This window comes from Scomber scombrus, chromosome 11, assembly GCF_963691925.1.
Source record: "Scomber scombrus chromosome 11, fScoSco1.1, whole genome shotgun sequence".
Lineage (NCBI taxonomy): Eukaryota > Metazoa > Chordata > Actinopteri > Scombriformes > Scombridae > Scomber > Scomber scombrus.
In genome coordinates, this window is record NC_084980.1 from 17,245,978 (window position 1) to 17,265,910 (window position 19,933).

The 19,933-nt window shown below is 40.9% G+C and overlaps 3 protein-coding genes across 3 annotated transcripts; 2 read left to right on the top strand and 1 right to left on the bottom strand.

The window, feature by feature from the left end:
• Positions 1-3,328: 3,328 nt before the first annotated feature.
• wrnip1 (WRN helicase interacting protein 1) lies at positions 3,329-10,010 on the top strand. The gene is made up of 7 exons (XM_062428739.1): positions 3,329-3,941; positions 5,582-5,776; positions 6,152-6,390; positions 7,960-8,177; positions 9,077-9,232; positions 9,357-9,436; positions 9,579-10,010. Exons 1-7 carry the CDS (start codon positions 3,330-3,332, stop codon positions 9,858-9,860), a joined length of 1,782 nt encoding a protein of 593 aa, XP_062284723.1. The 5' UTR covers position 3,329; the 3' UTR covers positions 9,861-10,010.
• Positions 10,011-10,159: 149 nt separating this feature from the next.
• Positions 10,160-12,041, bottom strand: LOC133990426 (chymotrypsin-like elastase family member 3B). Its single transcript, XM_062428740.1, has 7 exons — positions 12,002-12,041; positions 11,728-11,899; positions 11,385-11,507; positions 11,010-11,146; positions 10,529-10,671; positions 10,284-10,436; positions 10,160-10,177 (listed from the first exon to the last, which is right to left on the bottom strand). The coding sequence occupies exons 1-7, from the start codon at positions 12,039-12,041 to the stop codon at positions 10,160-10,162; spliced, it is 786 nt and encodes a 261-aa protein (XP_062284724.1).
• Positions 12,042-13,149: 1,108 nt separating this feature from the next.
• Positions 13,150-19,890, top strand: dhx30 (DEAH (Asp-Glu-Ala-His) box helicase 30). Its single transcript, XM_062428741.1, has 19 exons — positions 13,150-13,321; positions 13,484-13,620; positions 13,733-13,843; positions 13,940-14,191; positions 14,300-14,449; positions 14,537-14,689; positions 15,255-15,719; positions 16,019-16,402; positions 16,520-16,598; positions 16,720-16,824; positions 16,922-17,097; positions 17,194-17,400; positions 17,492-17,573; positions 17,678-17,871; positions 17,985-18,144; positions 18,259-18,416; positions 18,600-18,700; positions 18,786-18,925; positions 19,452-19,890. The coding sequence occupies exons 1-19, from the start codon at positions 13,150-13,152 to the stop codon at positions 19,709-19,711; spliced, it is 3,486 nt and encodes a 1,161-aa protein (XP_062284725.1). The 3' UTR covers positions 19,712-19,890.
• The last annotated feature ends 43 nt before the right edge of the window (positions 19,891-19,933 follow it).

The following is a 19,933-nucleotide window of genomic DNA, read 5'->3' on the forward strand; positions in this document are numbered from 1 at the left end:
ATGCTTTTACTACTACGTACATACTGTAGATCAGGAATTTTACAGCTCAAGTGATGAAGATATTGCTAAGTGTTAAGCCGTATAGTACAAAAGGAGTAGATAGATAAGAAGACACAAAGCTTACAGCTCAAATGTGTCTGTAAACACCTTTTGTAATGATTTTGTCCCCTGAGTGGGATATTCACACAAGGACAGGGTTTCACCAATTGGCTCTCTTCCCCTCTAAACTCTGAATAGTTTTGATCATATTTATAGTGTAACTGATGACAACATTGTGTGTAAATGGTCAGCAAGAGACAATCACACAATGATCCATAATTGTTTCACAGAAGAAACAAACTGAGCTCTAAATACAATAAATTATGTGATTTTCTGCTGTTTGTCTGATGCTTACTGATGATGATAAAAATTCCACTGATCAATGTGCCAATAATGCATTTGCGAATTCTTGATCCAAAAAATGCACAAAAACAAAATATTTGTGATAGGGCAACAAGGTTAATATCATTGTCAAGTTCCAACAAAAATGTGTTAGTGTTCCCAAGCCAATGTTTGACTCAAACATCACTATTTTTATACCTGGATGGCAGGTGGAGGTGACGCTCTGTGACTCCTCCTGTGGCAGAGTAAATCACACAGCCGGTGCCAGAGGTAGGAGGCAACCAGACACATGCTGTTGACTAACCAAATCTCCCAGCCTGTGACAAAGTTCTCCGTGGCTTTTGCTTTACTCTTCATATTTCTTCTGTTGCCTGCCTTTACTACCTATCTCCTACTACAAAGGACCTCTTGGAGCTTAGTGAGAAGAGTCTCAAGTGGAGAGTTAGAAGAGATGACAGCTACTTCTTGGTGTAAGGACCGCCCAAACATTAATGCTACACTATCCTCCACAGCCTCTGTTAATTCAGTCAACCCCCCCACTTATCAGCACTTTGAGCCAAGGACAGGCGGTTTGCCCCCATGACAAAAGAATGACAGGTGCCTGCGTGTCTGACAGACGAGCTCTCACTCACTCAGTCCAGTTTTCCCATCTTCATTAACCAGGCTTAATATTCTCCACTCAAAAACTTTGTGAATAAACTATTAACTATACAGCCAACCAAGAGCAAAATCTTGAAGACAGTACTGACATAAACTTGGAAAATTGTAGTAGGGGTCTAGTCTCCCTGTCAACAGAGACACATGAATGTGTCATAAATAAATAGCCTGTGCTATTGGGTTACTCTTCCAAATGTCACACAGATTTGAGGGCTTAAACTTGATGGTCTCAATGGAGGCAATTTTATATTAACTTTTCTTGGTTTGCAAATCTAAATTACAGCATCAATGTAAATACAACAGTTATTCTAGTGCAGTAGATACAAAATGAAGATAAGTTTTAGGTATAACCGATTTCTTAAATAATCAATGGCATCTGAGCACTTTATACTTAACCACACAGACTATAGTGTGCAACAATACACGTTTGGGTGTGAAAGACACATGGCCACAACGCCTAGAGTGGATCATCTGCCCATCACTGGTCATTCACAGCTACGGTATGCGCAGCATGTCTTCACACCTCCACGGGCTCCTCTGGCTTCACCAGTGCATAACTGTATCTGTGCCAAATACAATAATGAGCTCATTTCTGGGTGGGAGCTGTGCCCTCCCTGCTCATATGAATCTGTTGGCTGCCTTGGAGAAAAAAAGTAAAACTGGTCTTGATTACTTTCTGTTTGCTTTACAGAAGACTGCTCAAGTTTCAACTATATGTGATTATTTAATTCCCTGACTACAAATTGTACACTATTTTTGGTACTTCTTGGCTATCATATAACTTATGTACTTTTTCAGTGTGCTGAGTAGGCATCAGGTCTGCTGTCATGGTGTCACATTTTGCTACTTAATACTGTGGTAAATATTATGGTGTTTGTTTTTGACCTTCTACATAATACCTTATTGAATCATTACTGAGAAATACTAGTTAAAACTGTGTCAAATTGCATCTTTACTCTACAAAGATCAGTAGAGGTATATGGGGAAATTATTGGAAATTAGTCAAATCCACAGTATTTTGTTACAATACCCCGTTATTTAAAATAAGTGTGGCTTTTAGCACCATCTACTGGTGCTTTTGTAGACTTAAAATTGGTGATATGGTGATTTTCAATTAAAAGTATCAGTAATGTGGAATTCAAAAAATGCTAGGATACCTCTGGCTCAAACTTCATTTCCCAGAAGCAGCGCATAGTTTTCACCTTCTACGGGAATATGGCCAGCTTGGTCATGTTTCGGTTGTTGGCACACTGATGAACTGACTTCAGCTTGGCCATTTTCCCTGAGGGGGACACTTGGCTGCCAGCCCGTTCCTTATGAGCACTCCCTCCGTCTTCTTGCCCTGGTTGAACCCCTTGGCATGTATCTCTTGGCTGGGTCTTTTATCTGAGCAGAAGGAGATAAAAGAAAGAAAGAAAGACTGTAGTAAAGGACAGTCTTGCATGGTTTATAAAGGGATATGTAGGCTACCCAATAGATACTGAGCCATAGCCAATGTCAAATCCAAATGCTGATGAACAAGCTGCAGGTGGTACATGCAAATTATAATAGTTGGTAAATATTAAAGTAACAGAAAAATATGAACATTTCATACAATCATTTATGGATTTTCGAAATCAATCGTCATTTCGTGATGTATAATATATCTATGAAATGATCACTTAATGTCATTGGTTATGCATTGCTTTTTAATGTGACATTTTCCAATGAATTCATATATATATATATATATATAAGTTTTCAAGTGTATTCCGCCCTGTTTGTATTTCTCAGTTAAATATAAATTTATAATTAACTCCTATATAATGATTCAACATCACTGTCGGTTTAGTGTCTTGGCAGTGTTTACATATTTGCTATGTTCACGTGCCATAGTCTGTACGGGAAAAGCAAGGATCCATTGACACCAATTGAAGTTTTGAAAGCACGTTTACAGTCACATTTTATTTACAACAAAATTTACTATTCTAGCGTTTTGCCAATAAGAGCTAAAATACAGGTTTGAACACGGTAATTTTTATGTAAAAATAGTGTTTTTTGTGTGTAAAATATACAAAATAGCTCGATTTCTGATCGTCCCAGCAGCCCCTGAACGCACACTGCCAGCGAAGAAGAAATGAAAGTAAATTCACTAACTTAAAAAGTAATATAATCTGCGTATATAAACGTCATATTAAACTCGTCAAAACTGAACATTAAGTTTAGTTAAAAAAAAAACAATTTACCAGCGGAAAACCTCAAAACTGTGTTTGGTCACGTGATTAAAGGTCAAACGTTTCGCGGGAAGCAACATGGCGAACGAGATGACATCTGCACCACCGGACTCGGTGCAATGCCCCGTTTGTTTTAAAGACTTCGAGTCTGACACAATTAATGGACACCTCGACGTATGTCTGCTGAGCAGCGTTACTGACAGCAGTCCGTCTTCAGCAGCGGAGGACAGCGGACCTCCCGTGAAGAAATCCCGTATCAGTGCGGAAGCTGCGCCACGCAGCCCCGGTGTAAACAAACCCGCGGTCAGCTCCTCTTCTACTGCAAGTCCGTCGTCAAGTGCGGTGTTCTCCATGTTTCAGGCCAACAAGAATAAACTGTCACTTCAAAGTGAACGGACTGGCTTATTTTCCGGTAAACAAACTGCCGTCAACAAGGGGATTAAACGCAGTTTGCTGGACGAGGCGGAACCTGGACAAGCAGTCACAGAGCCTGTGACAGCAACACCTGATTTATCCCCACGGACACTGCTGTCCACAAACAAGCCCCTGGCAGAGATGCTGAGACCAAACACACTGGAAGAATACTTTGGTCAAAGCAAAGTTGTAGGCGAGCAAACACTACTGCGGTCACTTCTGGACTCCCAGGAAATCCCCTCCCTCATCCTCTGGGGACCACCGGGATGCGGAAAGGTGTTTTACTGACATCATCGTCACCGCTCCTCCACCCTTTATAATTCATTTCCCGACATTATCCTTTCATTATCTAATGCATGTATTATTATCACTGAGCTTGAAGATATGATTATTTTCAAGCCTCTTTACTGTCATCTTTGGTCAATTGCGACTTGTTTGGTTTATAGAATAGCAGAAAATAACGAAAACGCCATTTTTATTGAAATGCAACAAAATAACACAACAGTTGTAAAAATGTACAGGTTTAAAAAAAAAAAGGGTTTAGCATTGCAACATAAGTGCATAATTATGATAAGTTATGAGAACGTTATTGATTATGATAACTTTCAAGATAAACATACAAACAAAAAGGAAAGGAAAATAACAAAATCACAGCAAAGCGCCTATAATTATACACAATGGTAATCTCTATTTCTCAAAGATTTCTTCAGATGCTTTGTTTGGTCCTACAGTACCAGCAGTCAAGAACCCCAAAATATGCAATTTACTGTGATATAAATCCTCTCATTTGAAAAGGCAGAACCAGCATTGTTCATTTAATTTCTGAATCAAACCTAATTATTTTTAAGCTCTAATACCTTGCATGTCTTTAGCAATGACCTCTTGGTATCACATTACTGAAGCTTGAATATATTAATAACAGTCACCAACATCCATCAAAAACAAAACAGAAGCAACTTGCATTTGAGAATCTTTAAGTAGTGTCTGATTTCCATTTATTGCTTTGATGAATAACTTGAAGAATTAATCAAAGATACATTTTCTTTTAGGCGACCAATAAACTAATAATTTCATCTCTAACAAGCTATAACAAGTAGTTGTCATAAGCAGTAGTACACAGTCTACAGTTTGTGCCAATATAAGTGGTGACTGGTTTGTTGATGAATATCATGTTAATTGACTTGTTAATTGTACAACTTTGTTCAGCTCTCTTAAAGGGTTAATTCACCCATTTTACTCAAGAAAATACCCACCCGTGTTGTATCAGACCACGTAGGTTGTTTTGTTTTGTTTATATTTTGGGATTTTTCCTGTGAGATTTTTCCTGTATTCCCCAATATATTGGAGGTGAATCGAATTCCATTTATGTTAGTACATGTACCCCAATCAGTCAATCAATTGAACTTGACAAATAGGGAGGTGAGAAAGGTGAAACTTTAACAGCATGTTGAAAGAGTGAGTTATTGATCTGATGGCTGCCAGGTTGGTGCCTGCAACTCTTCAGTTTGTGAGACCTGAATTCACCACGTTAATGACTTCTTAGGTATGCCAAGCTACCAGCCTGCATTGTTGTTCTGCAGCTTGCCATAGTTAGACTTTGTCAACATGCGTTGCTAACACTTTACCTCTTCAACTCCCTCAGTCTTCAGGTTTCACAATTGAGCGGTTATTTTTGGAGGTGGTTATAAGGATTTACAGTGAAGACATGGTTTATGGGGTATTCCCTTGTCTAAACTGGAAGGAACCTGAACACTGACAATAAGAAGAAGGTTTTATCACAATATTAATTTTGTAGCTGTATCTTACATGAGTCTAATAAATTAGTCTTTTTTCCCTAGGCCCATTTAAATTCCTAATAGAACTGCAATTTCATGAATGATATACTTATTTTAATCATTTGTTTTGTTGTCTTTTAGACCACTCTTGCTCACATAATTGCTAGCACCAGTAAAAAGAAGGGAACAGCTCGTTTTGTGACCCTGTCTGCGACCAGCACATCCACTAATGAAGTCCGAGAGGTGATCAAGCAGGCGCAGAATGAGCTCCGGTTGTGCAAGAGGAAGACCATCCTGTTCATTGATGAAATTCACCGCTTCAACAAATCACAACAGGTGGAGCATTAAGTCAGAAAGATCAGCTCTGATCAGAGTTTGTCATGTGAGCTGCAGCAATATAGACAATGTTTAAAATACCAATTGTGGCTTAAATACAAAATTGATGTTTAATAATACAATCTGTAAAGCTAATGTTTGTATTCATCTTCAATTTCTGTTTCACGCAGGATCCCTGTTGAGCTGAAAATTATCAAATCATTAAAGGACATGGCAAAGTAATCCAATCAAATTTAGCAAATCCACAAGTGGAGCAAGCAGTACACTAGCAGTCAGACAAATACTTACCCTTGATATCTTGACACCTCAGAGATCGTCATTAATTTCACGTCCTCCCACGTTCTCTTCTCTTTCAATATGTGTGTATTTCTGCAGGACACTTTCCTTCCACACGTGGAGTGCGGGACAGTAACTCTGATTGGGGCGACCACAGAGAATCCTTCCTTCCAGGTTAACGCTGCCCTGCTGAGCAGGTGCAGAGTGCTGGTTCTGGAGAAGCTGTCTGTAGAGGCGATGGGCTCAATCCTGGACAGGGCGGTGGCTGCACTGGGGATCAGAGTACTGGAACAAGATAAAGCAAATCTGAAACATCAAGACCAAACAGATGGACAAAAGTAAGTGCTCCTCTGGGGACCAGCTCTGCTCTTGACTGGGTGTCACCCTATAAATCAAAATCCTTTGGCTGAGTAGGAGGCCTACTCTCTACTTCTGGTCCTGGCTTAGTGGGTTTAGTTAGATAATATAGTAGTAGTTGTTGAAGCCACAACAATCCCCTCAGCTCTGATCTGGTCTGACACGTTGACAGAAAAGAATTTCCATGTAATGAAATGTGATGGTGAGCTTCAGGGAGATATTTAGATATATGTTGAATGTAATGTTTTGGATGCACTGAAATATAGAGACTGTAACACAGTGAAATTAAAGGCTTGGATCTTAAACCACAATGAAGCTGGTTCACTTTAAGCCAACCTGCTGGTTCAGGTCAGAGGATTCGATCAAAATGTGTAAAACTTCTAACCAATCAGATCTTTTAAATATACTGAGTCATTCCTGCAAGATCCAGATTCAAACAATAAAGTCATGAGTAATAAGTTAGTCCCTTTGCTTTCTGCTATTATTAGTCATGTAAATCTGTAAAGAATTGAAATATATATTTTTAGAGGGAAAATATGCTTTGCTTTGTACAGAGCTATACGTAAAGGATGGATTAATGGTGCTGCATCATTATGGTCCACTGATGCATTATAGTTCAATTTCCAGAATAAATGCAATACATTTTAATGTAAAAGTTGAAATGCACATTTAGATTTAGAGTACAATAACAATATGTCATTGAAATGTCTCTACTACTATTTGATGGATTAGAATTCAATTTAGTACAGACATAAATGTTCCCCGCAGGATGAACCATTATGACTTTGGTAATCCTCAGGTCATCAAGTCAAAATTTAATATGTTCAACACTTTGGCTTATAACCAAATTCCTACAAAACTAATGACATCCCCATCAACTACACTTTGTGCTCAGTGCAAAGTTTAGCAAATATTAGTATGATAACACTAAAGATAGTGAACTTGGTAAACTTTGTACCTGCTAATTATCAGCATGTTAGAATGCTGCTGGATTAGCATTTAGACTCACAGAGACAGCTGTAGATGCTTAGTCTTGTTTATTTACTAAATAAAATATATTGTTGGGCTGTTATTAGAGAAGATGGAAGAAGTGTTGACATCAAGCATTAAAGCAGGCACCATGGACACTGATGACTATTCCTTTTAACACTTGTAGATTGCCTTTCATGGGTCAAATTTTGGTCACCATCTGAGGTGCTTGGACTTCTGAGAAGCTATAAACAGCGGCTCTCATCGGGGGGCTTGTCAGTAAGGATGATATGAGATTAGGACGACGAGAAGCCTTTGGAAGGGACATCTGACTTCTGATTTCCTCGGTTTATTTTTGTAATGAGCAGTCATTTGAGTTGGCATCCTTTGCGTTCTTTCTCAGGTATACTGTGGTAATGCTGCAGTGACCTGAGTGACTTCAGACATACTAAATGAAAAGAAATAGCTACCTTTGATATTTATAATGAAATGAATGTCATATGTCGTTGTTTTATTCCTTATGTAGAAAGCACTATAATAAAAAAAAGTATGATAAATGATATGTTTTGATCTTTTCCCAGGCCAAAGATTTACATTGAACAAAAAGCTCTGGACACCATAGCCCACCTTTGTGACGGTGATGCAAGAGCAGGACTCAATGGTCTGCAGCTGGCTGTTCAGGCTCAGGTGAGCTCAGCCCGCCCGTTAGGACATGATGGTTCTTCTCAGGAAATACTGGTGAAGGAGGAGCACATAAAGGAAGGTCTTCAGAGGTCCCACATTCTCTACGATAAAGCTGGTAAGCCCAAACTTGCTTATTTTGACTTAAAGACTTCCTTTAAGTCAATAAAGGATCTTACTGGTTTAGACTTTTGCATTCTGCGTTGTTCATTCATTCATTCGTTCATTCATTCATGGAAGCCTGATGCTCTCAAAATGCATTGGAGAGTGAGTTTATTTTTTTCTTTTAAAAATGATGCACAAGGGCTTTAGATTAAAGAAAATCTGTCTCATTTTGGAAAACATACATGGCCCTTTGAAAAAGGATCCATGCAATAGTGGGCCTGAGCAAAGAAGGTTTCAACAGAATCAAGAGGATTGTTTAAGGATTATTTAAGTGGGTGTGTCAGGCAGTACACAGAACACCAATATTCAGAACAGAACACCTTGTGATCTATTTCACAAATGTTTAAAATCCTCTCAACAGCTTCAACACCTGCTATCAAAATCTTCAAAATGCAATGTTTGCTTAGTTAATCAGTCATTCTCCAAGTTATAACATCTCCCTCCCCTGTCCCCTCTCCCTGACCATCCATGGAAATTCTCACTCACTCTTTCATCCTACATAAGACTTGGATAGTCCTCCATGCTTTCCTGTTATATAACACTCAGCTGTCCCACACCATTGAGATTTACTGTTCCCTGCTTCACATGTTGATGAAACTTAACCTCAGCTTGACTAATGACCTTGATGGTGATAGTATTCTTCCACTTGTTATGGCTTTATATTATCAGTTAGGTATTAATTTATGTTTTGCTCTTTTTGTGTTTTTACATCATAATAATAATGTGCTTGTAACGTTCTCAAGACCCTAGCGAAGAATCAGAAGCATGTAAATAGCTGATAAAATGCCCAATATTGATGTATGTTGTACTTGTGTACAACAACTTGTGTGTGTGTGTGTGTGTTATTCAAAGGTGAAGAGCATTACAACTGTATCTCAGCGTTGCATAAGTCTATGAGAGGCTCCCATGAGAATGCATCTCTCTATTGGCTGGGCCGCATGCTGGAGGGTGGTGAGGATCCCCTCTATGTGGCTCGCAGACTTGTCCGGTTTGCCAGCGAGGATGTGGGTATGTGAGATGCATACTGTGTAGCAAATGCTTACAGAGAAATGAGAAAGGGAAGATTTTGAGCACAAATAATGTGTTTTTTTCCCAGTCTGAGTGGATGCCTTATGTCTCTTGTCTGTCTCAGGTCTGGCAGATCCTTCAGCTCTTCCTCAGGCTGTGTCTGCCTTCCAGGCCTGTCACTTCATTGGGATGCCTGAGTGTGAGGTAGGCTCACCTGAGCAATCAGTGATGGTTTTACAGTCTTGATCAAAACATATCATCAATCTTGTTGTCAGTCAGTCATATAATTATGTTATGTTGCTGTCTTGTTTTATCCTTTTTCTGCCATTCATCCCCTGTTCAACAGGTGATCTTGGCCCAGTGTGTGGTGTATCTGGCACGAGCACCCAAGTCTGTGGATATTTACAAGGCCTATGCTAGTGTGAAGGCCTGTTTGAGGAACCACAAAGGGCCCCTGCCTTCTGTCCCTCTTCACCTTCGCAACGCCTCCACTAAGCTGATGAAGCAACTGGGCTATGCTAAAGGCTACAAATACAACCCAGCCTTCTGTGTCCCTGTAGAGCAGAATTACCTACCTGACGAGCTCCAAGGAATCAACTTCTTCACCTGGACGCCCTCAGACCCATGAGGGTCTGCTATAATAACATGATATAAAACCAAGGCTGCTGAATCAAAACTCTTTTGAAATGACCAGCAGTGATATATGCTTTGATGTAGCTGCTGTTTCAAATTCACTCTTAGTTATGTTCAGATTAATCAACTATTTTAAGTTAGTCCGTCCAACATTGTTTAAACTGATTAAAATGTTTGTTTATTTGTTATGAACACTGATTATATTTGATAATAATATTTTGATAAAATATACAAGATGAGAAAAGCAATGATGTTATCCCTTTATTGAATTGTCACATCAAACTGGAAACATCTTCAGTTTTGGGCCATTGTCTGCAAAGAAACAAAGCGAGATTTTAACTTTTTATAATCAAAAAAGAACACATTTGGCTTTATATAAAGTGATATATTATAAGTGCTACTTGCTCACTGGCCTCACCTCACTGATCCAAGGGATGAAAGAAGCCACACGGGTGAAGACTGTGGGCTTCTGAGGGGTATTACACCCACGTCCATCCACAAAACTGGTCACTCCCTGGACGTACCATCTGTTGTCTCTACCCTTACAGTTCAGGGGACCTCCAGAGTCGCCCTGGAAGATGGAAGATGACAGCAGATATTCAGGCACTGGATCACATTATCTACTTTTTTCACATAGTATAAAATGAGGTGGTTGTTTCTCACATGGCATGCTGACTTGCTTTCTCCTCCTGCACAGATCATGGTTGTCTTTGCTGAACTGCCCCACCAGTCACTTTGGCTACAGATACTGTGCTCCACCACTGGAAGTAGAGCTTGCTGTAGTGTAGCTGCCCTGGGCCCACCAGCTAAAGAAATGACATATACTGTATTAATAGCAGTAGTGGAAGGTCATATTTCCCTTGGTGCAAAATCATAGTTTGAAAAGTAACTAAAGCTGTCAAATAAATGTACTGCAATAAATAAGTACAATATTATCCTCTGAATTGTAGTGGACTGGAAGTATAAAGTTGTAGAAAATGTAACAATACTCAAGTATAAGTACCTCAAAATTGTTGTAAATGTACTTTCCACATGATTAATAGTAAGTGAAGCTATAAATATGTGTACTATTTGATATATTTTTAAAGGTTATGAATGGTGGACTACATTCCACATGAGCTATGTGATTGGCAGTTAGTCTTACAGTAGAGACGACCCCAGCCTGTGATGTAGCAGGGCTGGTTGTTTCCCAGAGTGTCACCGTTCTGCGGCAGGCATGCCAGCTGAACCTTGTCATTGAGAACAACACTCCTCTCCAGCTTCAGCAGAGCAATGTCATTCCTACAAAACACATTATAAAACACACAATTAAACATTTAAGTTAGTACATTTTTTTAATAATTCTGAGCATTTAAACTTTAAATTAACAAGATTTATTTATTTACAAAACTTTTACTTGCTCAGCTGCTGTTCTTCCAAAGCTGCCTTTTTCAAGGACATGTTTACTGTGCTTCTTAATAATCTACCAGAGGTCTAAAGTGCTTTAAGGGGGTTATGTTGAGACGCGATCAGAACCTACCCACAAGACACACAGTTGTCATTCCACTTAGGATGGAGAAGCATTTTTTCCACCATAATAGACTGTTCAGGTCCTTCCTTGTTCATGTCATGTTCAGCAAGAACCACCCTGTATGTGTGGAATCTGAATAGAAAAATAATAATATAGTTTTAAAAATACAAGTGACTTTGCGTTGTTGGAATCCTGAATTTGAGGTAAAATCCAGGCTGTTCAAATCTCAAAATGTGACTGTTTGAAGATAAACCACCTTACATTAATTTGGGCACCCGACATCATCTTATTTTGAGCTTTTTGGTTTATGAATGAGAAACTATTTCTGTGAATGTCACAAACATTTCCTCACGTGATGCAGTGTGCAGCAGTCAAGACCCAGTTTGGAGCAATAAGTGTTCCTCCACAAGTGGGGAAGAAAGACTCCAGAGAAACCTGCCATGGCCAGCTGTATGGACGGGCTTCTTCCCCGTTTACCACACGGCTGGTGTCTGGCTGGTAGCTGGGTACACCACACCCAGACACTTCAATATTATAAGAAACAGAAGATACCACAAGTCACATGTGAAATTGTTTCATATTTTAGATAGTAACCACAGAATATTATGTGTTTAGGGTAAACTCACCGGTTGTGACAACCAGGAGGAAGATGAGTGCCTGTTCCATCTCTTATTCGTCCAAGTGGCTTATCATGCAGAGCTATTTATGGGAAGAAATCCAGACGACACGACTATGCCTGGGAGTTTTCCTTCCATACGCCAGGTGACGAGACAACGTTGTACTAACAAATAAGTTGGATAACATCTGTAAATCAGACTGTGTATGTGCAGACTGACACATCCTGCTATGCAATGAAATGCAGTGCACACATTTTAACACCACTATTTCATCTGCACTTCATGTCTGTCTTTTAAAAACCCTCCCATGGGGTGAAAGGTGATGGCAATCCAGGGGGCAACAATTGAATCCCCTTTTCAATTGAATATTTGCCTTAAGAACCTAATAAATGTATTAATACTGGTTACAAAATCTGTTTTTCAGCATCAATCAGGGGATTTGACTATTCCAAATAACTGTTGCTGGAGTAGGGCCTAAATGAATAATTATAATTTTTCAAGTGTGTCTTCAAGTCCTCACTGTAATCATTCCTCCTGTTCATACTGGCGATCCCCTTCAAACCTTTTTTCAATGTAAGTGATGGAAGGCTAAATCCACAGTGGGTTCAAACAGTCATTTTGTACAAAAATGCATTTAAAGGTTGACCTGAAGCTTAAATGAGGCTTTGGCAGTCTGATTTAGTCACTTCACACATTTACAGTCTTTTTAGCATCAAATTCCCTTTTTATGTTTCCCCGGACACTGTTTCCCTGTTGAGCTCAGTTGTGGTGGAAGTATAATAACAAATAGAGGAACTTTGGCACTAAAAAGACTGTAAAGTTGAAAGATATCTACTTGGATTTGACTCTAAATCTTCATATTAGTTTCAGATAAACCGTTAAACACATTTAGCAGGACTCTGGGTTTTGGCCCTCATCACTTTCATTGACAGTGCACTATGAAGGGATCTCCTAATGACAAGTATTAACAGGAGGGATTACCACAGCAAGAAAAAACTATTTAAATGTTAATTTGGGCACCTAGCCGGCATGACTAATTGTGAACCTAGCCTTTCAGAATCAGCCTGTAATGTGGACTTCCTGCCACAGGGGTCGCTGCAAACACTGATGTTTTATTTTCTCCTTCCGGCACAAGAAGAAGATTACGCAGTTTAAAGATGGCGCTACCCGGTGTTTTACTCGTGAGGCTGAGAGCGCTGTGCAATGTCGGCAAATGTGTTCACACAGGAGGAAAAACAGCGTCCAAGTGGGGCAGAGAAATGCGGTGGTATCGGACAAATGGCAAGAGTTCCCTGGAACATGACACGTCGTATTTCCAGACGAAACAAGGTAAGTGAAAAAGGCGGTAGCAGCAGCCATAATCACCTCAAGGACGTCACCGTGAGAAAACACGTAACTCACACTTGTATTTCAGCCCCTTTCTAATTTTAATGATGTTTAACGCTGGTATTAATCAGCTGCTAACCCTTGCTTTGTCTTATTACTTTATAGATAACGTTAGCCCGAACCTCATGAAGGAGTTTCCAGATCCCAAAAACCTCTTGTACAGCACCGTCTCTCGTTCAATGGGAGTTGGCGACGTATCCCAGTTCATCCAGTATAGCTGCACGGAGCAGGCAGGCGTCAAGGTCAGAACCACATGTCACTTATTAAACAGTGTTTCTGGACTTACCGAGACATGACGTTAAGTGTTACTGTCCTTCATAGCTGCTGTAAGGTGTATAACTTGTGTTTTTGCAGAAAGCCATTGTCTCTGTGCTGGGGCCCTACAAGATAGAGGAGGAGGGTTATGCCTCCAGGAAGGGTGATGCAGAACGATTTGCTGCAGCTGCTGCTTGTCAAAAGCTTAAAGTAAGTTTGAAAAAAAAAACTGGAAAACCCAAAGTGGATACACATTTCCACTTTGTCCTAAGGATCTGTTAAAGTTTGCTCTTTCTCTTTGCATAGGAAATGGGTGTGATTGGTCCAGGCAATCAGCTCCCAAAGAGGGGGGTTGGCCGGGGGAGACATTCACCTCTTCGTGATAGCGAGGAGGATTCCTGGACATATAATAATCATGTGCCCAGAGATGGTCACAAACAATTGCTCCCTCCCACAGAAAACACATCTGACATCTCTGAAGCTCTTTCTCTGTTCCCTCACCCTAAATCTCTCCTGACCAGAGTCATCCAGGTGGCCACATCATCCAACCGAATCAGGGTTGGTATTACTCCTTTTTTTTGTTTGCACAATGAAAGCCAGGTACTCTCTCCTCATCATGTACTCTAAACTTGTCACTTTGTGTGTTGTCGTAATCTTTCGTTACAGGAGCTCATTGAGTTCAGAACTACGGGAGGGAAGGTAAAGAGGAGCACACTGACCCTGCACTGGCCGGAGAAGATGACATTCATGGCGACAGCAAGCAGCCGAGTGGCAGCAGAGGCGAGAGCTGCAGCTCTTGCCTGCATGAAACTGAAAGTGAGGATGACTTTTGGAGACTTACTATGGTCTTACACTGTTATTGTTGTAGCTGTGTTAAAAAGTGTATCATGTCACCCGTATCAGGAGCTGGAGCTGCTGGATAAAGACAACAACCCGCTGACCCATGCCAAGTACCACCGTGAGCAGGTGAAGGAGGCAGGAGAGCGGGAGAGACGTCCCCTCACGCTGGAAGTCCCAGAACACCTGAACGAACATATAAGAGAATACCTGGCACAGGTCCGTTCTAACATAGCATGTCATATTTAGAGTTCTTTTCTTATGTTGGTACATATAGCCACATACTCTTGATCTGTTTTTAATGGTTTGGGCTGGGGTCCAAAGTTCTAGTAAAAGCATCCGAATGCTACATTTTATAATAGTGTGCTTCCTTTGTGGCAACAGTATAGGGAAGGACTTTCTTTTTGTTTCAACATGACGGTGTCCCCGTGCACCAAGCTAGACCCATAACAAAATGGTTTTCAGAGATAATTGTAGAAGAACTTGACCTTTCCATCACCTTAAAAAAATCTTTGGGATGTACTGGATCACCAACAGTGGGCCAGACATTCACTTGCTCATCATCTGCGGCTGACCTCTTGAATGCGCTTGTGGCTTATTTAGAGCAAATCCCTTTAGCCGGTTTCCAAAATCTTGTGGAAAAACTTCCCAGAACAGTGCAGGCTGTTCTAGCAGTATATTAATGTCCCTAATTTTGTAATGAGAAGTTCAGAAATCACATAAGTGTGATGCCCATGTGTCCACATAGTTTTAGGTATGTAATGATGTAATTATCTTTTAACAGTACCCAGTGGCAACAGAAGTACAAAAAATATGGGAGGAAGAAGAGGAGAGAGGACAGCAGACAGCAAACCAGGAGGATGAAGAGGAAGATTTGGTGACCGATGCCATCACAGGCAGGCTACACAAACCTTTGTCAGAACAAGAGGCCAAGCAGCTCAACACCCACCTGCAGGAGGAATGGCAGAAGGCAAATCCGGGGCTCGCTGCGGAGCTCCCAGTTGATGCCCACCGACAGCGAGTGGTCTCTGCAGTGCAGTCCTCCAAGGTGGTTGTGATTGCTGGTGAAACGGGATGTGGCAAAACCACACGGATCCCACGTTTCCTGCTGGAGGATTGTGTGAGAGGTGGCAGGGGAGCAGAGTGCAACATTTTGGTGACCCAGCCTCGTCGGATCAGTGCTGTGTCAGTGGCTCATCGCGTTGCTCAGGAGATGGGACCAGCTCTGAAACGCTCTGTTGGATATCAGGTAAATATAGGTTTGTGATTTAATGAGGAATATTATATCAAGACATTTATTTTTGCCAATTAATCAACTAAGCATTGCAGCTCAGATTGACATTACGATGATGGGGCAATCACTCACTAATTTTCTTGTGACATGTTTTTATTTATCGGATCAGGTGATTTAATGTAAATTCAGTGTTTTTTTGCTCCTGGCAAGACGGACATGGAGCTCATTCCTTGTTATGCTGTCAGATAATAGTTCACATTAGTGGAAAAATCTATCAAGAAACTGTTCAATCATGAATCATTCTCTGTATGTAGGTGAGACTTGAGAGCCGACCACCTGAGCAGAGCGGAGGAGCTATGCTTTTCCTCACAGTGGGCGTCCTGCTGAGAAAGCTGCAGTCGAACCCCCTCCTGAAGGGGATCAGCCACGTGGTGGTTGATGAGGTCCATGAAAGAGATATAAACACAGACTTGCTGCTGGCCCTGCTGCGCACCAGCTTAAAGGAGAACCCTGATCTACGAGTGGTGCTCATGAGCGCTACAGGAGACAACCGACGGCTGGCTCAGTACTTTGGAGGTGTCCCAATCGTAAAGGTGCCTGGATTCATGCACCCGGTACAAGACAGATACCTGGAGGATATCCTGAGGGAGATGGGACGCTCACTGCCGGTCAGTGACACAGGGAAGCCATACAGGCAGGTGAGGCTCAGTTTTAATTTGTTACGTTCATATATTTTGTGCATGTCTTTTTTTCTTTTTCCCATCTAATGTTCTAACAACTTAAATCCTTTGGACTTCATATCTCATCTTGTTTAGGAGGGAAGAGATGAGATTACACCAGATTTAGATTTAGTAGCTGATGTAATCCAGCACATTGACAAACACGGAGAGCCAGGTAACTAATATGCTACCTCCTCACTTGCCTTTGCTATTTCAGTGATGCCATTTATAGCATTATTTTAAGATTATAGCAATAATCCATATCTGTCCAACATCTTTCCTCTCATAAACTTCAGGTGCAGTGTTGTGTTTCCTCCCTGGATGGCATGACATCAAGACAGTTCAAGAGAAACTTGAGAAGAAGCCCCACTTTTCCTCAGGCTCGCAGATGATCCTGCCATGTAAGAGCACAGACGAAGACCTTTTTTTGTTTTTTCTAAACAGGGACTATTTCTTCCCACAGATAGAATAAAAGTATCATTTCTGTCTTTCTTTTAGTGCACTCTAGTTTATCAGTGGCAGATCAGCAGGTTGTGTTCAAGCGACCCCAAGAGGGCCAGAGGAAAATTGTCCTCGCCACCAACATTGCTGAGACTTCCATCACCATAGATGACATTGTACATGTGGTGGATGCAGGAACTCATAAAGAGCAGAACTATGACACACAAACTAAGGTTTGTTTTTAAAGTATTTCACATTGTTGAGCGCTGAATTGTGTAAAATGGCAACAAAATTGTAATAATCCAGCTTGTTTCACTGTGTTTTTTCAGGTATCATGTCTGGATACAGTTTGGGTATCTCGATCCAGTGTCACTCAAAGAAAAGGGAGAGCAGGGCGTTGTCAGCCAGGACAGTCCTACCACCTGTTTCCACGGAAACAACTGGAATCCATGAGTCCCTTTCCCATTCCTGAGATCCTGCGCACCCCCCTGGAGAGTCTAGTACTTCAGGCCAAAATACACAGTCCTAACTGCAAGGTACTGAAAGAGAATAATGGCTTCTGTGGATTTTTTTTAATGTGTCTTGCATATTAAGTAATGATCTTTGTCATTTCTTGTGTCTGTGGAGGCTGTAGACTTCCTATCCCAAGTGTTGGACAGTCCAGAGTTAGAAGCTGTAAGAGATGCTGTCCATAATCTACAAGATATTGGTGAGTGATTGTGGTGATATTTTAGACATCGTGCAGGTCTAACTTTACATGTTCATCTATTTATATGCAGGATTAAATTAATGGCAACGTTTTACTTTTGGCAGGTGTTCTGGACAAGACAGAAGCCCTTACACCTTTAGGCGAGCGCGTTTCTCTCATGTCATGTGACCCTCGGCTGGGCAAAGTGCTCGTCCTTAGTGCCATATTCAGATGTGTTCTGCCCATGCTGTCTGTAGCTGCCTGTCTGACCAGAGACCCCTTCTACAACAGCCTGCAGAACAGAGCACTAGTCAACAAGGTGAGATATTTCTACACCCATCTTTAACTGATCCATGCAGTTTTTAAAATGATGTGTTAGATCTGAAATAGAACACACTTATTGTTCAATCATCTGTGCTCTGTTAATTTCAGGCTAAAGAGAGTCTTAGTGGCTCCAGCTACAGTGACTATTTGGTGTTCAGTAGAGCTGTGATGGGCTGGAGGAGACTTCAGCAAGAGGGGGACCGAGAGGACAGAGACGAATATCTACACAAATACACTCTGTCCAGGAATAGCCTTCGATTTGTCAACGGTCAGTTGAAAGCTCATATGCTTGTTTAGGTTAAAAGCACATCTTATAACCCTTTACTTGTTATATCGCTTCACTAAATTACTTCTTTCTCTTGTGCCATCATCAATACTGCAGGTCTCATCTCTCAGTTCAGCGAAAACCTGCATGAAGCCGGGTTGGTTTCTCGTGCTAGTGAGTGCCATCGTCACATCTCTCTCTACAATGAGCACAGCAACCAGGATGGGCTGCTTAAAGCTGTGCTGCTGGCTGGTCTCTTTCCCAATCTCATTCAGGTACATGGCAACATCTCAGAATAATGATACTGCTTTGTACTACTTCCTGCAGTGCTCCATTTAGGTTGATACCAGACTTGTGAAATCTGCACTAGTTGAACTTTGTCTATATTGTTCTCTTTATGAATGGTGAGAATACATTACATCTTAACATGGATGGAAAACCATAAAACTTTCTTTCAGGTAAAGAAAGGTGTTGTGACCAAAGGGCGCTTTCGTCCCAACAGTCTGTTTTTCCAGACACTCAGTGGACCAGTCCTGCTTCATCGCTCCTCAGTTAACAGGTCTGAGCATGCTCCACAATTCAACTACAGCAGGTGCTGACTTACAGTGTCTATGTAAAATTAACATCTTCCTTTTGTGTTGCAGAGGTAAGGAAGAGCTCCCTAGTCGCTGGTTGACCTTCTTTGGTGCCATCAAGTCAAATGGGAATGTTTTCATCAGAGACTCCTCTGCAGTCCATCCACTCGCCCTGCTGCTGCTCACAGACTGTGACATCACAGAGATAGGTACGACATTTACTGCCCTCCTAAAGAAAGAGCCAAATGGTGTTGGTGATTGTGCACCCAGCCCATAGCCTGTTAATCTCACTGAACTATGTTACATTTATTCAGTCTGATATTGTGTTCATATTAGCACATTTGTCTTTTTTTTTTGTTAATTAATCATTGTCCGTTCTGTCGACCATTATTTTTCACTTTCCTTAACATACAAGTGGCAGTTTTAGGAGCAGAATATTCTTTCAAAAAGGACTTCTTGCCATCGTTCTGCCTCTGGAAAATACAAACATCCTCTTTCTTAATCTGATTACAGTTTTTCAGTTAGCTTGATTATTTAATCAACAAGTCAAATTTACTATCAAGACCACACATTTAAATAAGCATTTAGGAGAAACCAATGACTATAGTATCTAAGTGTGTTTGAAGATAAATGCTTTGTGATGCAACAAGCACCTACAATTAACCTCCTACACTGTATTTCCAGACTTAAATCCTCCTCTCTTCATAAATAACTCTCCTTTCTCTTCTGTCCCAGTGAGTGGAGACAAAGTGCATGTGACATTTCCTGGACGCTCTCTGATGCGCTGCGAGATGTCAGTTGAGAGCTGGGAGCTGCTATGGGAGATACGCACTTCTATTCAGACCATGTTGTACCGCAACCTCAACAATCCCAGCAACGCAATCACCAACTCGTCTCAAGATGGGAAGCTCCTCTCCTTACTTGTAGAGCTGCTCAACAGTACAGACTCAAACCCTTGTGCTCAGAATCACGACAGTGACAGTGAAGTGGATTGATGGCAACTTTTATGTTGAATCTGCTGGCTGGTACACAGGACCCAAAGAAGATGGTATCTCATTTGTTTTTTTTATTTGTTTTTTTTAAGATATGTTGAGTGCTTTTGTGAGCACGTAATGCACTGCATTAATCAGGACTCTTGAAGAGCAGAAGTGGACTTTTGCCTCCTACTGTTACTTTCAATGATGGACTCCATGTGGTGTGAGGAAATCCATTTGTTT